Genomic DNA, 19771 nt, shown 5'->3' with positions numbered 1-19771 from the left:
GTCATTTTATCTATCAGTAAAATTGGTGACTGAATACTTGGGCTTTATGTGCACATAATGTGCCTTTATTTGTGCTGGACCTCATAGAATTCTCACCCTTTCAGCCATACAAAAGGGGCACTTGACCTTGCTGTGATCTCCAGTGATGATCTGTTTGGCCTGTTTAGTCATTTGTGATCATTGTTCTTCTCTCTGATGTAAAGTGCAGAGAGCTGGCCAGCTCTAATTGGAAGCGAGTGTGTGAGAAAGTGGTTGAGAGCGAAAGAGAGAGAAAAATGCCACCCAGGGGACCTGTGATTGCTGCAGTTGATGCGTATTGAATGCACTAATTGAGAGTTTTCCTCCTTTATTCTCCAGAAGGTTTACATTAAAAAACAACAGACGAAAGGGCTTTTGACCTTTAACGCTGATTACTAGCCATTAAAGCTTCACAGAAATGATGTAGAATGTACAGTCAAGCTCATTTATGAGCATGGTTTCTAGCAGTGGGTGTGAAGATGAATATTCCTTACAGTGCATTTGTTTGTCACGATTTATAAAATGATGCACTAGCTCGGTATTAGCAGGATAATTTTCCAGCATTTGCATGATATGTGCAATGTCTCAACAAAGTGACATTCATTCATTCCTTCACTCATCTTCAATAACCACTTTATCCTGGTTGGAGTCTATCGTGGGAACTGGGAGTGAGACGGGAATACATCCTGGATGGGACACCAGTCTATCGGAGACCATTCATACACTCATTCACACCTAGGGTCAATTTAGCATAGCCACTCCACCAGTTGGTGTGCTTTTGTGGTGGGATGAAACCAGAAACCCCAGAAGAACCATGTGACTCTCTGGACAGACAGTAAGTAAAGGCTCGACCCGGAGACGTTGGAGCTGTGAGGCGGCAATGCTACCTGCTTAACTTACACTATGAGTGTTCTTTTTAATTTCTTTTTCAATTTATTACATCGCCACACTTTCGCCAAACAGATTTACAGATCAGTTATAATCACTTCATGAATGAGTGTTCCTCCCATCAACATCTTTCTTGATTAGAAAGTAAAGTTGTTTTACAAAGGAAGGAAAGGAAAAATTTGGCAACCTCAGAGGTGTGAAATATGTGCAGATGATTTGCATTACTCTGAATGTCACACTCGGAAAATTGACTTAAGCGCATGCTTAACCCATCTCTGAATACGCCTAACTTTCCTCGCAGAAATATTCATATAGCTGTTGAATTCTGAATACAGCCATAGACAATTAGGTATGGAGTTAGGTGAGTAAGTGGGTGAGTGATTTCACAAGTATGTACATGTGTACGTATGTTTATGTATGTTTGTAAGTAAGTAAGTGTACGTGTGTTCATAAATAAGAAAGTGTATGTACACTCATAGGTAAGCGTACATGTAAGGAAGTGTATACAGTATATAAGTAAGTACGTAAATTAGTGTAAGTAAGTAATTTCAGAAATATGCATGTATGTAAGTACAATCGTAAGTGTATGTACACTCTTAGGTTAGTAAGCATGCACGTAATTGTGTGCGATTCGTAAGTGTATGTGAGTTCGTAATATTTTTGTAAGTAAATGTAGATACTTTCATAAGTCGTTGTACATACATAAGTAAGAGTACGTACATAGGTAAGTAAGTATGTAAAGTATGTAAGTGTAGGTAAGTAATTTTATAAATAAGTATGTATTTATGTATGTATGCAAGTACGTACGCAAGTGTATGTCATTACATAAGTGAGTGTATGTAAGTTCGTAAGTAAATGCGTAAATAAGTAAATGCGTAAATAAGTAAATGTATGTATGTCCGTAAGTATTTAAGTGTATGTAAGTGTGATTATGTTCATACTTAAGCAAGTAAGTAAGCAAGTAATTGTATGTAAGATTTGTATGTAATTGTATGTAAATAAGAAGGTACGTAAGTATGTAAGTTTGTAAGTAAGCTTATATATGTTTGTACATAAGTGTGTGTAAGTTCCTAAGTATGTGTATGTATACATCAATAAGTAAGAAAGTTCGTAAGTAAGTGTATGTAAATTTGAGAGAATGTAAGTGCATGTAAGGGAGTTTTACATTGTTGAGGCAAAAAAAAGGGGCCGTATTGTTTTGCATTTCAGTATTAGCTCTATTTATGGTTTTAAACAGTCGAGAAGTCCATTTTATCAAACAGGTATCTTTAAAAGTTTCTTGTCTTTACTTTCATAATTTTAGTTCTGTCATTTATTTTTGCCTCTCAGCAGCCCTGAAAATGTAAGGAGCTCTTATCCTCATTGTGTTTCCCAATATGTACATAACAGACCGCTCAAATGTAAGCTTGAGGGAAGGGTCTCTTTGTGAGAAGAAGAAGAAAAGACTCTCCCAGAATGCAATGCGCTGTGTGTTTCTACCTTGCTGGTGAATGTCAGTGAGTGTGCTGCAGTGTTGCTGAAGCACTTTGATCAGCCTCAGTAGAACACGTTTATAGATAACCTTCAGTGTCAAACTTTGTAACGATAAAATCACAAGCTATTGCTTTTCTGTCTGTGTTATTGTTAAAGCCTCCGGGCTCTGAAAGTTCACAATCATGTTTTCTTTGAGTTTAACCTCATCAGAGCAGCTGTCTCATCAGCCAGACTGAATCCCTGTTGTCTTTAGAGTATTTAGAGCATTTAGAGCATCACTCTTTCTCTAAATGTCCTTCTGTGAGAAAAAAATGTTGAAATGTGAGTTATTAACCACCTAAAGAGGTGAATTTGTCAATGAGGACTGTTTCATTTTTAGACTGCTAAGTAAAGTTGGAGAAAATATAGAAAAGATATAATAGTTACTTATAGTTATCGCTGTTGTCTTTAGAGTATTTAGAGCATCACTGTTTCTGTCCTTCTCTGAGAGAAATGTTGTTATGAGTTTGTATTGTTGTTGTTGTTATTGTTCCTGTTGTTGTTATTAGGAAAGGAAAGGGATAAACATGAAAGGAAAGGAAAGGAAAAGAAAGGAAAGGGATAAACATGAAGGGAAAGGAAAGGAAAGGGATAAACATGAAGGAAAGGAAAGGAAAGGAAGGGAAAGGAAAGGGAAGGAAAGGGATAAACTTGAAGGGAAGGGAAGGGAAGGGAAGGGAAGGGAAAGGAAAGGGATAAACATGAAGGAAAGGAAAGGAAGGGAAGGGAAAGGAAGGGATAAACATGAAGGAAAGAAAAGGAAAGGAAAGGAAATGAAGGGAAAGGAAAGGGGTAAACATGAGAGGAAAGGAAAGGGATAAACATAAAGGGAAAGGAAAGGGATAAACATGAAGGAAAGGAAAGAAAAGGAAAGGGATAAACATGAAGGGAAAGGAAAGGAAAGGAAAGGAAAGGGATAAACATGAAGGAAAGGAAAGAAAAGGAAAGGGATAAACATGAAGGGAAAGGAAAGGAAAGGAAAGGAAAGGGATAAACATAAAGGGAAAGGAAAGGAAAGGGGTAAACATGAAAGGAAAAGAAAGGGATAAACATGAAGGAAAGGAAAGGAAAGGGATAAACATGAAGGAAAGGAAAGGAAAGGAAAGGGATAAACATGAAGGAAAGGAAAGGAAAGGAAAGGAAAGGGATAAACATGAAGGGAAAGGAAAGGAAAGGAAAGGAAAGGAAAGGGATAAACATGAAGTAAAATGGGAAGGGAAATGAAAGAGAAACGTAATGGGAAAGTAAAGGAAGGTTAAGTTGAAGGGAAAGGAAGGGGAAAGGGAAAGAAAAGAGATAAACATAATGAGATGGAATGGAAAGGAATGATAAGGAAAGGTTTGCTTTAATGAATTTACTGTCCCAGCGTTCCACTGGTTGGACTCGGTGTGAATGTCAGTGGTCAGACTGTCCTTCAGCTGCTCAGTGAGTCTCATGGACTAAGAGCTAAAATGTCTGTTGAGTGACAGGTTTGTGGCCATCCTTCAGAGATCAGGGAATGACACAAAAACACTGCTTCCTGTAGCACAATTTAATCAAGCTTTTGCTGGACTATTATCAGCTTCCGATAGCCTGTGGTCATGAACACGTCTCATCTGTTTCACCAGCTAATCTCCTTCTGGAGAGGGAGAGAATTCCAACTCAGTAAATAATGTTAATCTGACATAAGCTTTCTACCCCTTCTTTTTCTCGACAGAAGTGAGGATTAGCCCCCCTCCCAAACAGTTCTCAGAGAAATGCTAAGATAATAATGTGCCATGTCGTCTGCTGGCTCAGACCTGAGATGCTTCATTGTTCTGGTGATTGGATGGTGGAAAACAAATTAATTTGCCTGCATATTCAGTGACCCATGTGACACTGCATGGTGTATGGTGCGTATTAGGGACAGGGAAAGCCCATGCCGTGTCTCAGAAGATGAAATATTAAATTACAAACTTGTTAGCGTTGTTATCCTGGAATGGATTTGGCATTGACGGAGAAATTTAATTACTTCTGCCTCTCTCTTTGCTTCTTCCATTCTAAAAACAGAAAGATTAACGTTAATAATAATTGCAATATCCGTGGGATTTGTCCAGTCTCTTAAATAAATACGATAGAGTCATAAAGGTTGGGGGAAATATTCAAGGCTCAGACCAGGCTATGGCTTTTCATTCTACAGAACAAGGCCATCTCTGACATGTGAGCCATTAACTGTTGACATCAATTATGAAAGGAAGAAAACACTTCATGGTGTATTGTTCTAGGAAAATAATCAACGATGGGATGCTGTCATGAGGTGGAGTTACTGTTGATTATTTTCCTTTAACAGCATGTTTTATCATCTTTATACCACAGCCAGCAGTTACATTTATTATTTATTAAAAAATGACACATTGTATTTTTTTATCCATTTATAGTTACGTTTAATGTTGTGGAATTCATTCTTTCCCTGAAGTTAATTTGTAAAAAAAAACAAAAAAAACACTTTTTTCATTATACCACAAAGTTCAAAGTCCTCTATCTTGAAGACTTTCCAGTGTCTGAAAACTGGAAAAAAAAACTTACAGCTTTACATTTGACCATTATAAAGTGCTGACACTGGAGACTCCTTCCATAAATGTTAAATAAACATAGAGTCCTAGAAGGTCAACAGTTACACACATTTTTAATCCGTCTGTCTGCCATACAAGCGCATTAATATAAAACTGTGATTTGCAGCTGCACTCCTTTCAGTGCTGCTGTTATAGGAAATGAATCAACACCTTCTGATCAATCAGGATAAAAAAAAAAAAAATCATTGGCGCTGTGGTAAAGTCTATTGGATTACTGCAGGTTCCCTGGAATGTGAGAATGTGTTTAGCTTTTTATTTTTTTTATTTTTGAGACGATCTCAAGTGATCTTTCTTCCAACGTTTTGCTCACATTAATCAAGGGTTGTATTCTCTCTGTTTATTTTCTTCTTCTAGAAATTCTGCACGGAGGTGTGTATGTGGACCAGAATAAGTTGCTTTGCCATGCCGACACCATCCACTGGCAAGATATCGTGAAGAACGCTCGTCCCGATTACCTGGTGGTGCCGTCCAACAGCAGCAACACTTGTGAGGACCATGCAGATCTGGTTTTTTTTTTTTAATCTTCTAAAGATTTAATCTCAGCTTCATAAGATTCTGCTTAAGGATATAAATATTGTTAAGTGCTGCATTCCTCATGTGAAAATAAGACCTAATTATCCTCCAATCACAGCCTGTAATGGTGTAGAGAGAAATAGTATTAGACATTGTTTTGGCCAGCTCTTTGGAGTGGGCTTTAATGAGCAACTCACTTCTCGCATGATACCACCGTAGTAAACATTTTAATGACCAAACGGAGGCAGATGATTTCTCAGAATCTTCTAGCGTTATTGGATTGGCCTGGCATTACCTTTATACATCAGAGAGTATCGGTCTGTGGCATCTTCTGAACCGGCCGACGGTGTGTGTTCAATCCACCTGCCGCTTTTTTGATCGCTTTGATCTGACTTTCCCCTCACAGCAAAAGAGCACGACTCTACAAGCACGTAATCCACAGTGGAAGCATAATCTGCTGTTTTCTTCTTCTTCAGATCTAAAACAATGACCAGAAATAAGAGAAGCTCTTTTATCAAAGCCAAACATAATAAGCTATCATTTTATGCCTCTTTTTTTTCTGGGAGCCACTTGTTTTCAACTTTTGGATGTTTAGATCAAGTTGAAAGCCACAGTAAACCACTGATGGGGTAAAAAAAAGGACACATTGCTTTAAATATAATGTTTTCTTGAGGCCAACATGTTTTAACCTGATCTCTATTCAGTGCAGTTGTAGTGTAAGGGTAAATGCTATACATGAGAATTTTAGTAACATTTTACTTTTAGAAAAACTCTGCCTGGAAACACAGTAAATTTGTTTAATGTTTAAATATTTGTAATATTATAATTAATTATAATAATATTTGGCGGACATTGTTATTAGCATCTGGGATAACGGTCAATTTTTTTTCTGTTACTTCAACACAAAAAGAGCAAGCGCTTTCCAGAGATATTCAATGGCATGTTAATGAGAAATCAAGCGTAGAAGTAGTGGATACATTGGCACAAAGGAAGTCTCAGTTCCGCTGAGTTACAACAGAGACTCAGTGATCTACGAGATGACAAGTGTGGTGCCGTTGATGACAGTATTACTTACATAAGAAGCCCGTATGTCAGCTGTACGAATGATTTTTTTATACTTTCAAACTTAAATTTATTGTTATATCGTGTTTATAACAATGTCATAAACACAAATGTGTATCTTCTATAACGTTAATTGCGTTAGATGTCCATATGCCAGCTACATGGAATAAAATTTAATGGAATAGACACTACATAATTGCCTCAAAGCTTCAAGAATGCAGTGTTAATAAAGACAAATGGATAATTAGCTAAATATGTAATAGAAAAATAGGTATAGTAACAATTTTGAACAATGTCCTGAGGCCTCTTAGGTCTTTCATGAATCCTCCATCACTGCCATATGAAGGAACTATGCAATGCATGTAAGTGTGTGATGAAGGTCCATTGTAGAAACCCTTCAAGTAAAGCTTTACCAAAGAATTGAAGGCTCTATACATGCTACTCTGTTGTCTCCCTACTAGGAGTGTAACACAATTCACACTATCTGTATCGGTATTTGGATTTAAACCTGATATGGGCGTGGCCTAAACTATGCCCCAGAAACACTGGGAAAAAGTGGCAGCATGGTGCGTGAATTCTGCCTCTGACAGTTCCTCAACCTCAGCTACATCAGCTACATTGACTTGAAAGTGAATAGGATGGGTGATAGAAAGACTGACAAAACTTCACTGAAGCCACAGATGGATAGGTCACCGAGTTTTAGGAGAAAACTAGTGAGTCAGAGAAGAATATAAGAGAGAAAGCACTCTGGCGAGACACAGAGAGACTCAGCGAGACAGTGAGAGAGAACAGAAAGTCTCCCATTGGTGTAATTACTCTTAAGTGAAGTGGTCCAGGGACGGAGGTCGACACTTCACTGCTCACTAATCTCACACGATAATTACCCACAAGTCAATTAAAACCAGGAGGTAAAGCAAGCCGTACTGAAAAGAGAGAGAAAGAAGACACCAAATTGAGAGTGCAACCCTAGCCATGGCTCTCTGGTGCAGTCAGAGGAAGCCAGCATCTTCGGTGAGTCAATCAAAAAGAGCTTAGTGTCTGACCGAGCCATCACTGTCTCCTCTAACCCACCTGCACAGTCTCACTGAGACGGAAATCTGCTCGACTTTCTTCTCAGCCGGCGTTAAAACCCCCAGATCAAAATTCTGAGCAGCACTGATTATCAGTGGGGCGGGTACGAGTGTTCAAAAGAACCCCGCTGAGTGGCGGGTCTTGCTATAGAGCAGGTTTTTGCTAATTGCTAATTGGGATTGGTTTGAAACGTACTGCAAATGCACGTAAGCCTCAGAAGTGTTTTCGACAGCTTGCAGAGAAAAAAGGAAATAAAGAAAGAAAGAAAAAGAAAGAAAGAAGGGACCAATTTAAAAATGTCTTTAATATGTCCAATAAATTAGGGGTGTAATATCTGTATCTGCAATACCACTGTATTTAAACCTGAAGTGGGCGTGGCCTAAACTCATGTCTCCTATCCATATCTGCATTTTAATCTGAATAATGTATTTGTAGTTGTTACATCCCTATAGTAAAAAAAAAAATAAAGTTCCCTAATGAGCTTAATATTTAAATATTTGACTATGTTCATGAAATAAACCTGTACATAACTGATTACTACTGTTCTGTTCTTTACTGATGTGATGAACATTATGGTTACTTAAAGACATTAAATATGACTGTGATGTGTGTGTGCGTGTGCGCGTTTTGAATTTTTTTTCCAGGTCAGAGGTGCCATCGTGCCTGCAACGGCCGCTGCTGGGGCCCGAAAGAGAGCCAGTGTCAGAGCTGTGAGTCTCAGTCTCTCGCTAAACATCTTCTCATAAACTCAGCTTAAGTCTCACATTATAAGTCAATGTGTACATGGAGCAATTTTTTGTGAATATGTGGTTCATTTTAACTTAAACTCATTAACGTCATGAGAGGAAATAATGGAAGCAATTCCGAAAAAAAAAAAAAAAAACGCTATCTCTTCCTTAGCCAAAAAGCAGCAATACTGTGTGATATATGTGATATTTGTACAATCTGAGGGAGAAAAATAAAAAAGGTTGGATGAGATCACAGCAACAGCAAAGAACCCACTTTAGAAAGCGAAGAGCTCTTAACTATCCAAAGAACCCTTAAGGAACACATTTTTTTGAAAGAGTTTACTTTGTGTGTGTTTTGTTCAGAAAATCGAGGCATCACCTTTTTTCAGACGATGTCTGTTTTGTCAGTTGGCTTGAATATAAGTCGAGAAATAAAGCACTGCTGTGTTGCTCTCTTTCGCCCGGGAGAAGCGTTCATCACCGCACTACTTTCGTTCCATTAAGATCTGAGCAATCGATGGCCTGAAATCTAAAATCTGGCAGCTGTAGAGGCGTAGTCTTCACGCTCGGGGTCCAGGATGCAAAACGCAACACTGCACATATACTTTCTCACGTCAAGCTCTCAGGGTAAAAATCGAGCGCACAAGAACTTTAACAAACTTTAACAAACTCTGTTCAAAGAAGGGTCAGAATCAGTGTTTTTTTTTATCCTCTTTTTTTTCTAAAACCTGCCCTAATTAATCAAACTGTCCTGTCTGCATTCTCCATCCCTTGTCTTTATTTTACAGATGTCTCTTTCATTTCACGCTGTGCTTTCCTCCATCTGGAAATCTTCATTTCCTCTGTGTAGCTATCATTTTCCACCTGACACCTTTTCTCTCTCTCTCTCTCTCTCGTTTTTTTTCCTCTTGTCTCTTGTCTCCCTTTGTCTTTTGCTCTGTTTTGTGCTTTTAGTTCTGTTGTGCGTCTCGAGCAGCTTTTAGAGAGGTCTGTTACTGTAATTTTGTCAATCGCACCAGACAGCTGCCTTATGAACACAGTTGTTTGGTGGTCTTTCTTTTTTTTTTTTTTTTTTTTTTTTTTGAACTAATTTTCTTTGCTCACACAATTCACCATTATCCCATCTCGTCCCAGCTGCTTCTATGCAACTTTCTCAACTTTTAGAACTGATTTCAGTGCAGTTTAATTTGCTTTGTGTAGCGCATTTAACAATAGACATCACAAAGCAGATTTCCAGAAATCTGCCAGGAGAGAAAAATATGATTTTATTACAGATTATAGAACAGTTATTAGGTGAAATGGTTTCTTCTTATGGATAGAAGGGAGTAGGGATGATGAGTGATGTCTCTTGATGACTCGTGATGAGTTATGAAAATTGCAGTAAGGGTTAAGTGCAGGTTCGAGTTCATGTCTTGTCTTATGACTTAAATTCGGATGAAACGTTTTTCAGCGAATGAGATCAAACTGTACCACTACTGCTAATTATTACTACATTTCTACGGATTGGCCATGAGCTCAGTTTTTTAAGAGTAGGGTTGTATGAGGAGATGAAGCAGGACACAAGTGTGTGTTCTCAGCCTGGTATTTAAAGTCTGTGATAATAAAAGAAAGAGTCTAAACAAGGAACTACAGAACACGGAAACTAGGAAGCTAGGAAGCTCCGACTGAACAGACAGAATAAGACTTCGCAAAGAAAAACACACAGAATTGTATAAATAGACAGACTAATTAAGAACTAAACTGAAAACAGATGGATGAGAGCAAATGGCAAGACAAAGGGCAGAGACGAGACCAAGAATGGAAAACAAACAATGTGATAATAAGAGCACGGGCGGTGCAGAAAAAAAACAAAACGCTGTGCTCTGAGGGAATTCATGACAAGAGCAGTCACAAAAACATAGCATATAGAGTATATATTCTCATGGAGTAGAACTGACACCCAGTGATATAGAGGATTATAGATGAGTTATTCATTTAGAGGAAAAAAAAATATTTCAATAGAAACTTCTATGGAGGATGACAGAAACTAGGTCATAAGAAAAGGTTCAAACTCTAACCAATCTCAGATCCTAACCTTAACCTTCAAAACAATTTTATATCAATTTAGTCACATGCATTATTACAAATTAATAGTATTAGACCAGATTAATTATGGAATAAAACACTATGGGTTGTGCTGTTATGGGAAAATAATAATCGAAGTGGAGATGTGATGTTGCCCAACGTGAAGGTGGAGTCTAGTATTTGAGTGTTTAAGTGTTTTATTGCTTTCTCTTACACCACAGCAACTTGCCAACGGTTAAAATTTTACGTATTAAAGAATGATACGTTATGCTTTTTGTCCATTTATTGTTACATTTAATGTTGGAAAATAATTTATGTGGAGCATACGTCACTGTAAATGAGCTGTTACTGTAGAAAAGATAACCTTCTCACTATTGAAAGCAAGCTCAGTATTATGCACTATTATTATTTTTAGTAGTAGTAATAGTAGTAGTAATATACCTCTTAAAATACCGTATCTCCCCACTTTCTTGCACACTTGGACAATATCTAACTATACACACCCTTATTTTTGTATAGAGACAACCCCCCATAGATTTCCATTAGATTGTCTCTTCTTTTGAGAGAGAGAGACTGAATATCTGAAGCACTGAAGCACTGAATATCTTATTGTATTTATGTTTATCTGTGAATGTTTGTCTTTTAATACTACTGTAACACTTCCCTCAGGATCTATCTATCTATCTATCTATCTATCTATTCTGACCAATCAGATTTGAGTATTCAGCAGCACTGTGGTATAAAGCACACATTCTGGCCTAAATTGCAACAACAAAATGTGCTTCAAATCCTTAAAAACACAGTATGTTTTTTATTAATAAATAAATAAATCCATATTTTTATGATAGATCTCTCAGGCTGTTTACTGTTCAGACTTATTCTTCATCTTAATAGTGAAGCATTATTTGTTGTCCTTGGTGAATTGTTGCAGGTGAAAACTTCTTCTCCATATATATATATATATATATATATATATATATATATATATATATATATATATATACACACACACACACAGTCAGGTCCGTACGTGTTTGGACAGTCACACAATTTTCATAATTTTGTCTCTGTACACCAACACAATGGATTTGAAATGAAGCAATCAAGATGTGATTGAAGTGTAGACTTTCAGCTTTAATTCAAGGGGTTTAACAAAAATATTGCACTACCCGTTTTGGAATTACAGCCATTTTTTTTTTTACATTTTCTCAGTTTTCACAGGCTCAAAAGACAATTGACTGATAAGCAGTTTTATGGCCAGCTGTGGCCTGTTTCCTAGAAATTTCATGACGAATTAAGGAGATGAATGTTCTAGAGTTGATTCCAAGCATTGAATTTGCATTTGGTAGTTGTTCATGGGAACGCTCAATATGCTGTCCAAAGAGGTGTCGATGGAAGTGAAGGAGGCCATCATTAGGCCGGGAAAACAAAACAGACCTATCAAAGAGATAGCAGAAACTTTATGAGTGGCCAAATCAACAATTTGGTACATTCTTAAAAAGAAGGAATGCACTGCCGAGCTCAGCAACACCAAAAGGCCTGGAAGACCACGGAAGACATCTAAAGTGGATGATTGCAGAATTCTTTTCTTGTTGAAGAAAAACCCCTTCACAATATCTAGCCAAGTCAAGACTTCTCTCGAGGAGGTAGGCGTATCTTTGTCAAATTCCACAATCAAAAGACGCCTTCCTGAATGTAAATATAGACAGTTTACCTCAAGATGCAAACCTCTGGTAACACTCAAGAACAGAAAGGCCAGATTAGACTTTGCTATTAAAAAAACAAAAAAAAAACAAAAAAAAACCTCTAAAAAAGCCTGACCAGTTCTGATGCAATATTACCAGAATGATGGGAAGAGAAGAGTATGGAGAAGGAAAGGAAGGGCTCATGATCCAAATCATACCACATCATCTGTCAAACATGGTGGAGGCAGTGTTATGGCATGGGCATGCATGGCTGCCAATAGAACTGGGTCACTGGTGTTTATTGATGATGTGACTGCTGATAGAAATAGCAGGATGAATTCTGAAGTATATAGAGCTATACTTTCTGCTCAGATTCAATAAAATGCTGCAAAACTGATAGGACAGCGCTTCAAAGTAAAGATGGATAATGACCCAAAACGTACCGCAAAAGCAACCTGAGACCTTATGGGGCAAAGAATGTTCTCAAGTGGCCGAGTCAGTCACCTGACCTCAACCCAGTTGAGCTGCTTTTCACTTACTGAAGACAAACCTGAAGGCAGAAAGACCCAGAAACAAGCAGAAACTGTAGGTGGCTGCAGTAAAGGCCTGGCAAAGCATCTTAAGGTAGGAAACTCAGCATTTGATGATGTCCATGGGTTCCAGACTTCAGGAAATCATTAACTGCAAAGGATTTGCATCCAAGTAATAAAAATAATCCTTATAGTTATAATTATTTAAGTTTGTTGAATTACTTTTGAACCTGTGAAAATGGAGGGACTTTGTAAAAAAAAAATGGCTGCAATTCCTAAATGGTTAATACGATATTTTTGTGAAATCCTTTGAATTAAAGTTGAAAGCGTACACTTCAGTCACATCCTGACTGCTTCATTTCAAATCCATTGCAGTGGTGTACAGAGGCAGAATTACAAACATTGTGTCAACTACTTATAGACCTGACTCTCTCTCTCTCTCTCTCTCTCTCTCTCTTTCTATAAAATATCCATTAGTGTGCAACTGTAGCATAATGTTTGAATATATCCAAGTTCACATGTAGTATTGGTTTACAATCACTTTACAGAATTCCGTTGAGTAAAAATGGATCAGAATCGTTTTTTTTCCCTCTTCCCAAGCTCTTCTTTATGCACATAAAGAGTTACTGCCCTGTTTCCACACATTGCATACTAGATGAGATGAAAACGCAGGCTGACTATTTTTCCTTTTCCACAGGTGTTCTCATTTACATTCTCCCCTACTCACACACATACACAACACTTGAGAATCTGAACATGCATGGTGAAACACTTGCTCAGACACATTGGAGGGTCACAGGGATTATCTATACGTGAGCATGCATACAGAGATGGTAAACACAGGAATAGAGGTACATATGATCAGGGAGAGCAGGGAGATTATCTAACCTCAACAAACACACGGTTAGAAAAAAAAAAAGTCACAAAAACATGAAAAATAAGCAGAAAAAAATCTTAAGGTAAACACATGAAAACCCTGGTGGTTTCTTAAGTCTTGAATATTCATGTGAAATGATCTCTGTAAAAATCTAAATGCATTTAAAATATTTCAATCTAATCATATTTAAATACATCAGTCTCTCTGAAAGCATTCCTGGTATGCTTTGTGATAACTTTTTGCTCCAAGACTTCCACATTTACCATATAAAAGACACAGAAAGGGTCATATTTCAGTAAGAGAAGCATTAATTATGATAGTTTTGTGGGCATGGCCAGTTTATGCATGCAAATGAACATTGATTGACATATCCTGCCTAATGAACATACTGTCTGAACAATATACCTCTCTTGTGCACTAGAGATTTAAGGAGTTATCTTTGTAGTAAATCAAGTCAATCAGCTCATCTGAACTAAGAGAGATGACTCTTTCGATTCATAAGCGACTCACCGCGTCCGTCCGTACGCCTGTCCGAGATTCTTACTAGCGTGCTATCTCAAGATCGAGTGGTTGAATGTTTGCAGGATTTTTTGGAATTATTACAGAATAATATTATGTATATTGTATAATCAGTGTAACCAGTAGATGAACCAGAATCGATCCAAACAGGGTCAAGGTCACAGCAAGGTCAAAAGTCTGAAATAGTTGTTCTTCATTGGCTTTATTTCTTGTTTGTAACATAGATTTTACATACACGTTGATGTTCAAGCCCATTTTCTGTCTATTAAATATTCTTGTTATTGATTTTTGTCTGTCAGTCATACAGTAGGTCCATGTTGACTAGGAATTCCAGGTTGAATTTCCAGTCCGTTCCACTTTTCCGTGTCAGAGGGCAGGTTTTTGCATCAATATGACTGTATCAACTGTGTGTCTACTTAACCTTCGTTTAAAATAGAATTTAAAGTTGATTTTTATCTATTTATTCTTATTTAATCAGTGTTCACCACCCCAATTCACACACCCCATGTTAGCATCACTGGATTACTTTTCACAATCTAGTGGCAGATACACAGAGAGAGAGAGAGAGAGAGAGAGAGAGAGAGAAGCATCCTTTGTCAATAGGTATGCTTGTAATTACTAAGAGAAATTGCTAATTCCTGTTCACACAGGACTATTTTGTTATTATAGTTGCACAAAGACAAACCAGCTAGCTAACACTTCCCCAGCATTCCCTGCAACATGTCACATGACCCAGGGCCCACCAATAATTGTCTGTTTTTTTTTTTTTTTTTTTATTCATGCATGTGAAGAATATATTGAGGTGAAAATGTGGTGTGACTGTTGCTTTGGAAATGACCTTCGGTGATTAATGATAACATTTTATTAAATAGTACTTGATATTTAGATATGTTGAACCCACTTACCCCTCTCTTTCTCTCTCTTTCTCTCTCTCTATCTCTCTATCTCTCCCCACCTCTGTCTCTCAGTGACTAAGACGGTGTGCGCTGAACAGTGTGATGGTCGTTGTTTTGGTCCGTATGTCAGTGACTGCTGCCATAAGGAGTGTGCAGGAGGCTGCTCGGGTCCCAAAGACACCGACTGCTTTGTATGTATACACACACACACACACACACACACACACACACACACACACACACACATTTACATTAACTTAAATTATGTATTATCACCAATACTTATTTAAGGCAATAAAGATTATGATAACTGCTAATTAGGATAAAACGCTTGGGGGGGTGCTGTTATAGGAACATCATCAACAACGGTGTGGTGTGATGAAGCAGGATTAATGTTTCCACTCTGAAGTTAATTATTTTCCTATAACTACATGAAACCCAGAGTGTTTTATTTGTGCATTAATATAAGCCTGTGATTTGCAGCTGCACTACTAGAGCTGCTTTTGTAGAAAATTAATCAACACCTTCTAACCAATCAGAATCAAGCATTCGTCATTGCTCTGGTATAATATGATGTAATTACTTTTGGTTGTTGTCCTTAAAATTGGAAACAGTGACACACTTTTTATTTGCGGCATGCTCTAATGTACACTGCTACACACACACACGCGCACACATCCATGCACACACACACACACACACACACACACACACCTTCACACAAAGGCAGGAAGGTAATAAGTCATGTCCAAATCAAATATTTGTAGAGAATATATATTCTTCTGAGATATCTTCATCTGGCTGATTATTAAAGGCAGCGTACATATTGCCTGTATAACCTTTTCTGTGGTACATATCCCATAATCCCTTGCATCAGCCCAGCGCTGCAGTCAGCCTGTACAAAATGGTGGCAAAAAACACCACATAGAGTGAGTAATTTGTGCATAAGCAGGTAGTCCTTAAGATTTTATTTTTGATAAAAAATAGCTGATGTCCTCACAAAATATTCCTTCTATTATGCCGTTTATCTTAAGAGACTTTTGAGGTTAGTGACGTTAATGTGTTTCGGTGCCTTGGTAACATGGTGATGTCCTACAGGGCTACTTTCACTGCTGTGTTTTTATTTTTAACCTTTTATTCAGAAGAACAGTGAAGTCTGTATAAAGCACCCATGCTGCTTTTTAGAGGAAAACCTCCTGAAAAAATCAAATTGGCTTGATGGAGTGCTAATCCTTTATTAATGGCTTTATTCATGCTTCTGGAGTTATTACACACATTTGATTGAACACACATGATTGCATGTTTTTCACAGGTGAGTAGTATGTAATCATGTGCAAAACACGTAAATGCATTTCAGCATTATATTTCTGAAATTTCACTCATCAGAAATAAAGGTACATGCCCTACTTGTGAAAAATGAATGTAGAAGTAAAGTGAACCACGTGAGGGAGAAAAACGTGGAAATAAAGGAGTCATGAGGGAGAAAAAAAATCATGTAAAAATATACTACTTATGTGAAATCTGAAAATAGAAACACATTCACTACACGCAGACCCAGATTATAATAGATGGGGGTGAAGCCCTAGGGCCTGAGCTTGGAGGTGGCCGGATGTGGATGTAGCCCTACCTCACATTGCCTGTTACCAATGCCTCAGGAGAGTGCTCCTGTTGTTGTTGTTGTTCTTTTGACTTCTCACGTTAGGGGTCACCACAGCAGATCACCTTCCGTCGTCTGCATATTGATTTGGCACAGGTTTTACGCCGGATGCCCTTACTGACGCAACCCTCCCCATTTATCCTGGCTTGGGATTGGTGCTGAGAGTGCACTAGCCTGTGCACCCCCAGTGGCTGGGGTTGGTGCCCAGTGTGGGGCTCAAACCCATGATCAAGATTCCCAATCACTTGTGATCTGCTATTGGACAGGAGCGACTGAACCACATGATACGCATGTCCCTGGAATGTGTCATGGCTAGAGATATGGATTATCAAAGATTTTGCCTCTCATACGGCATGGAAGAAGAGCTTCTAATGCTAAGATGCTCTAAAGCACTTGTCAAACTCAAGGCCCCTCATTTCATGAACTATAAAAAATAATAATAAATATGAAACGGAAGGCTACTATTGAACCTATTCATACTATCTAGAATTCACAGTAGATCTGCACCTGCATTCTGTATGCTCCAATGTACAGTGCTGCTTCACCTCACAGCGCTGAGAATCAGATAAAATCAACACCTATCTCGTGTGCCTGATGCAAGTCAGACAGTCGCCTAAAAACAATATAGAAAAGCGTCAGGTGTCAGGAATTCATTTCAAGAGGGATGAGGAAATACATGAATTAAAATCACCATGTGATCTGTACAATTCAGCTGAGAAGTGTAACGTGCTCGATTTTGAGTGGATGATGACATGAATTGTTTTAATCATCAAGTTCACAAGCTATTTTCAAGTAATTGTTCCCTAAAATAAATAAATAAATAAAAACACTACTGAAGTTTCAGAGCCTAGGTTATTGGTTTTAAGATAATACATTAAATATGAATAGTTTTAGATTACACCCTTTGAGGGATCACAAAAATGGTGCTGTGGCCCTGCTTTAAATGTCCTTTTTATATGCTGTAAATATAAACATTGTAAACAGTGTTGCTCTGAATTTACATTAGTGTATAACAGACCTGCTTTCACAGTTCTGTGTTACAGCTGTGGAAGCGTAAATAATAGTGTTTCAAAACTTCTGGTGAGATAGTGAACAATGCCAGTAAATACAGCTCGCAAATCACTCCGGTGTCTCTAAATGCATAAATAATTCAAGCAAGCATCCATACTTGGTTGGGGCCGTGTAGCTTATATTTTTATAATATATACCCGTGAGTGTGTACTTTTGAAAGTGTGCCTAAAATCTAGCATTTAGAATAACATAGAGTAACAAGATGGGTTAGGGTGGCCTTGGTGTTGACCTAGCCCCAGGGCCCTGTGTGGTCTTAATCTGGGCCTGACTACATGTTACAAAATAACAGGTAAAATTAAAAATGATTATGTGTAAAAAATCACATGTGAATGTAAATTAATCATGTGAAAAAAAAATGAATCATGAAAAAAAATCCAGTTCCAGGAAGGCTTCCATATCATCCTGTGGAGAAAGCTTGTGGGGCATCGGCAGATTGCAGAAAGCTCCAGAGATTCTGGAGTCTGTCCTTAGCCTGCCCTTAAGCTAGTGCTTTAAAGTGATGCTGGTGTCTAGTTTGCAAGTCGAGGATGACTCGATGTTGAGCCTGGTGGATGCTGGCGAGGGACTTGATCAGGGGGAGGATCAGGGGCGTATCAGTCCTTAGACTCGGGTTTCGGGACCATTCTATTAACTCTGCTCAATGGGATTAAGGATGCAGAGGAAAGAAATGGACAGAGTGGACTTCTTCTTTTCTTCTTCTTCTTCTTCTTGTTATTATTATATTTGAACCAATTTTGTTCAACTTACAGTTCTGTCAATTGTTCCTTTGTGTAAATTATACTTTGATTGCACAATGTCCACTTAATCTATTATGGATGCGTTAAGGAAGGGGAAATCAATTGAGAAAACTGATTAAAAACAATAACTTAAACCATTTACGTTTAGAAATGTATTACTTTGAGTGAAGCAAGTTTATAAAGATTTGAGTTTACTTAACTTCATTTTTCACACTTCCTTAAATCTACTTAAATCTACTAAATTAATTTTAAAGAAGGAATTAAGTCAATTTTGAAAATGCCCTTTAATTTATAATGCTATGTTAAAAAATACAACAGGTTTTATAGTGAATAAGTTATCCTGAATGCGTAGGAAATCTAGGAGGCATGTCACTCTGTGTAATCACCTGACACAACTGTCACTGAGAGGCTGCATGAATGTACATTCTAAGCTAGAAAGAAATCAGCTTTGCTTCTTCATACTATTCTATTTCCTTTTTTTATGTACGACTAGTGGTGGTGCTGTTGTGATTGGTTCTACCCAAGTCAAAAATCTACTAATCTACTTTAAGCCATTACAGCAAATACAAAAATGCCAAAAAGTAAGCCTTACTTTGTGTATTTTTTTCCTTGGAACAGAGCACATTTACACCAGCTGGTCCTATATTATATATAAATAAAACCAAGTGACTAATCCTGCTTTTAAGACTGTTTAATAGTGATTAGATTTTGATCTATTCCAGGCGTGCACTAACTTTAATGACAGCGGGGCGTGTGTGACGCAGTGTCCTCAGCCCTTCGTCTACAACCCTACCACCTTCCAACTGGAACACAACCCTCGCGCCAAGTACACATATGGAGCCTTCTGCGTCAAGAAGTGCCCACGTAAGACCCACCACAACACACACACTCATCTCATCCAGCATTTCTGTGTGTTTAGGACATCTGTGATGCTTTAAACACTGTCCGGAGATATACACCAATCAGCCATAACATTATAACCACTGACAGGTGAAGTGAATAACATTGATTCACTTGTTACAGTGGCACCTGTCAACGGGTGGGATATATTACTCAGCATATATTAGGAGTGTTCAGGAGTATGCAGTGGTTAGTTAGTTCAGGAGTATGCAGTGGTTAGTACCTACCAAAAGTGGTCCAAGGAAGGACAACTGGTGAACCGGCAACAGGGTCATGTGTGCGCAAGGCTCACTGATGCACTTGGGGAGTGAAGGCTAACCAGTCTGGTCCAATCCCACAGAAAAGCTACTGTAGCACAAATTGCTGACATAAAGTTAATGCTGGCTCTGATAGAAAGGTGTCAGAACACACAGTGCATCACAGCTTGCTGCGTAGCCACAGACCGGTCAGAG

The 19771-nt window shown here is 38.0% G+C and overlaps 1 protein-coding gene across 1 annotated transcript in view; it reads left to right on the top strand.

Annotated features, from left to right (window-relative positions):
- LOC113525375 (receptor tyrosine-protein kinase erbB-4) overlaps positions 1-19771 on the top strand; it is a 366993-nt gene that overhangs the window by 241479 nt on the left and 105743 nt on the right. The window contains 4 exon segments of the mRNA XM_026911874.3: positions 5364-5495; positions 8300-8365; positions 15027-15145; positions 19142-19283. Of these exon segments, the coding sequence (XP_026767675.2) occupies positions 5364-5495; positions 8300-8365; positions 15027-15145; positions 19142-19283 (459 nt within the window).

Source organism: Pangasianodon hypophthalmus, chromosome 5, assembly GCF_027358585.1.
Source record: "Pangasianodon hypophthalmus isolate fPanHyp1 chromosome 5, fPanHyp1.pri, whole genome shotgun sequence".
Lineage (NCBI taxonomy): Eukaryota > Metazoa > Chordata > Actinopteri > Siluriformes > Pangasiidae > Pangasianodon > Pangasianodon hypophthalmus.
The sequence above is the reverse complement of the archived record's forward strand: the minus strand, read 5'-3'. Positions and strand labels throughout refer to the sequence as shown.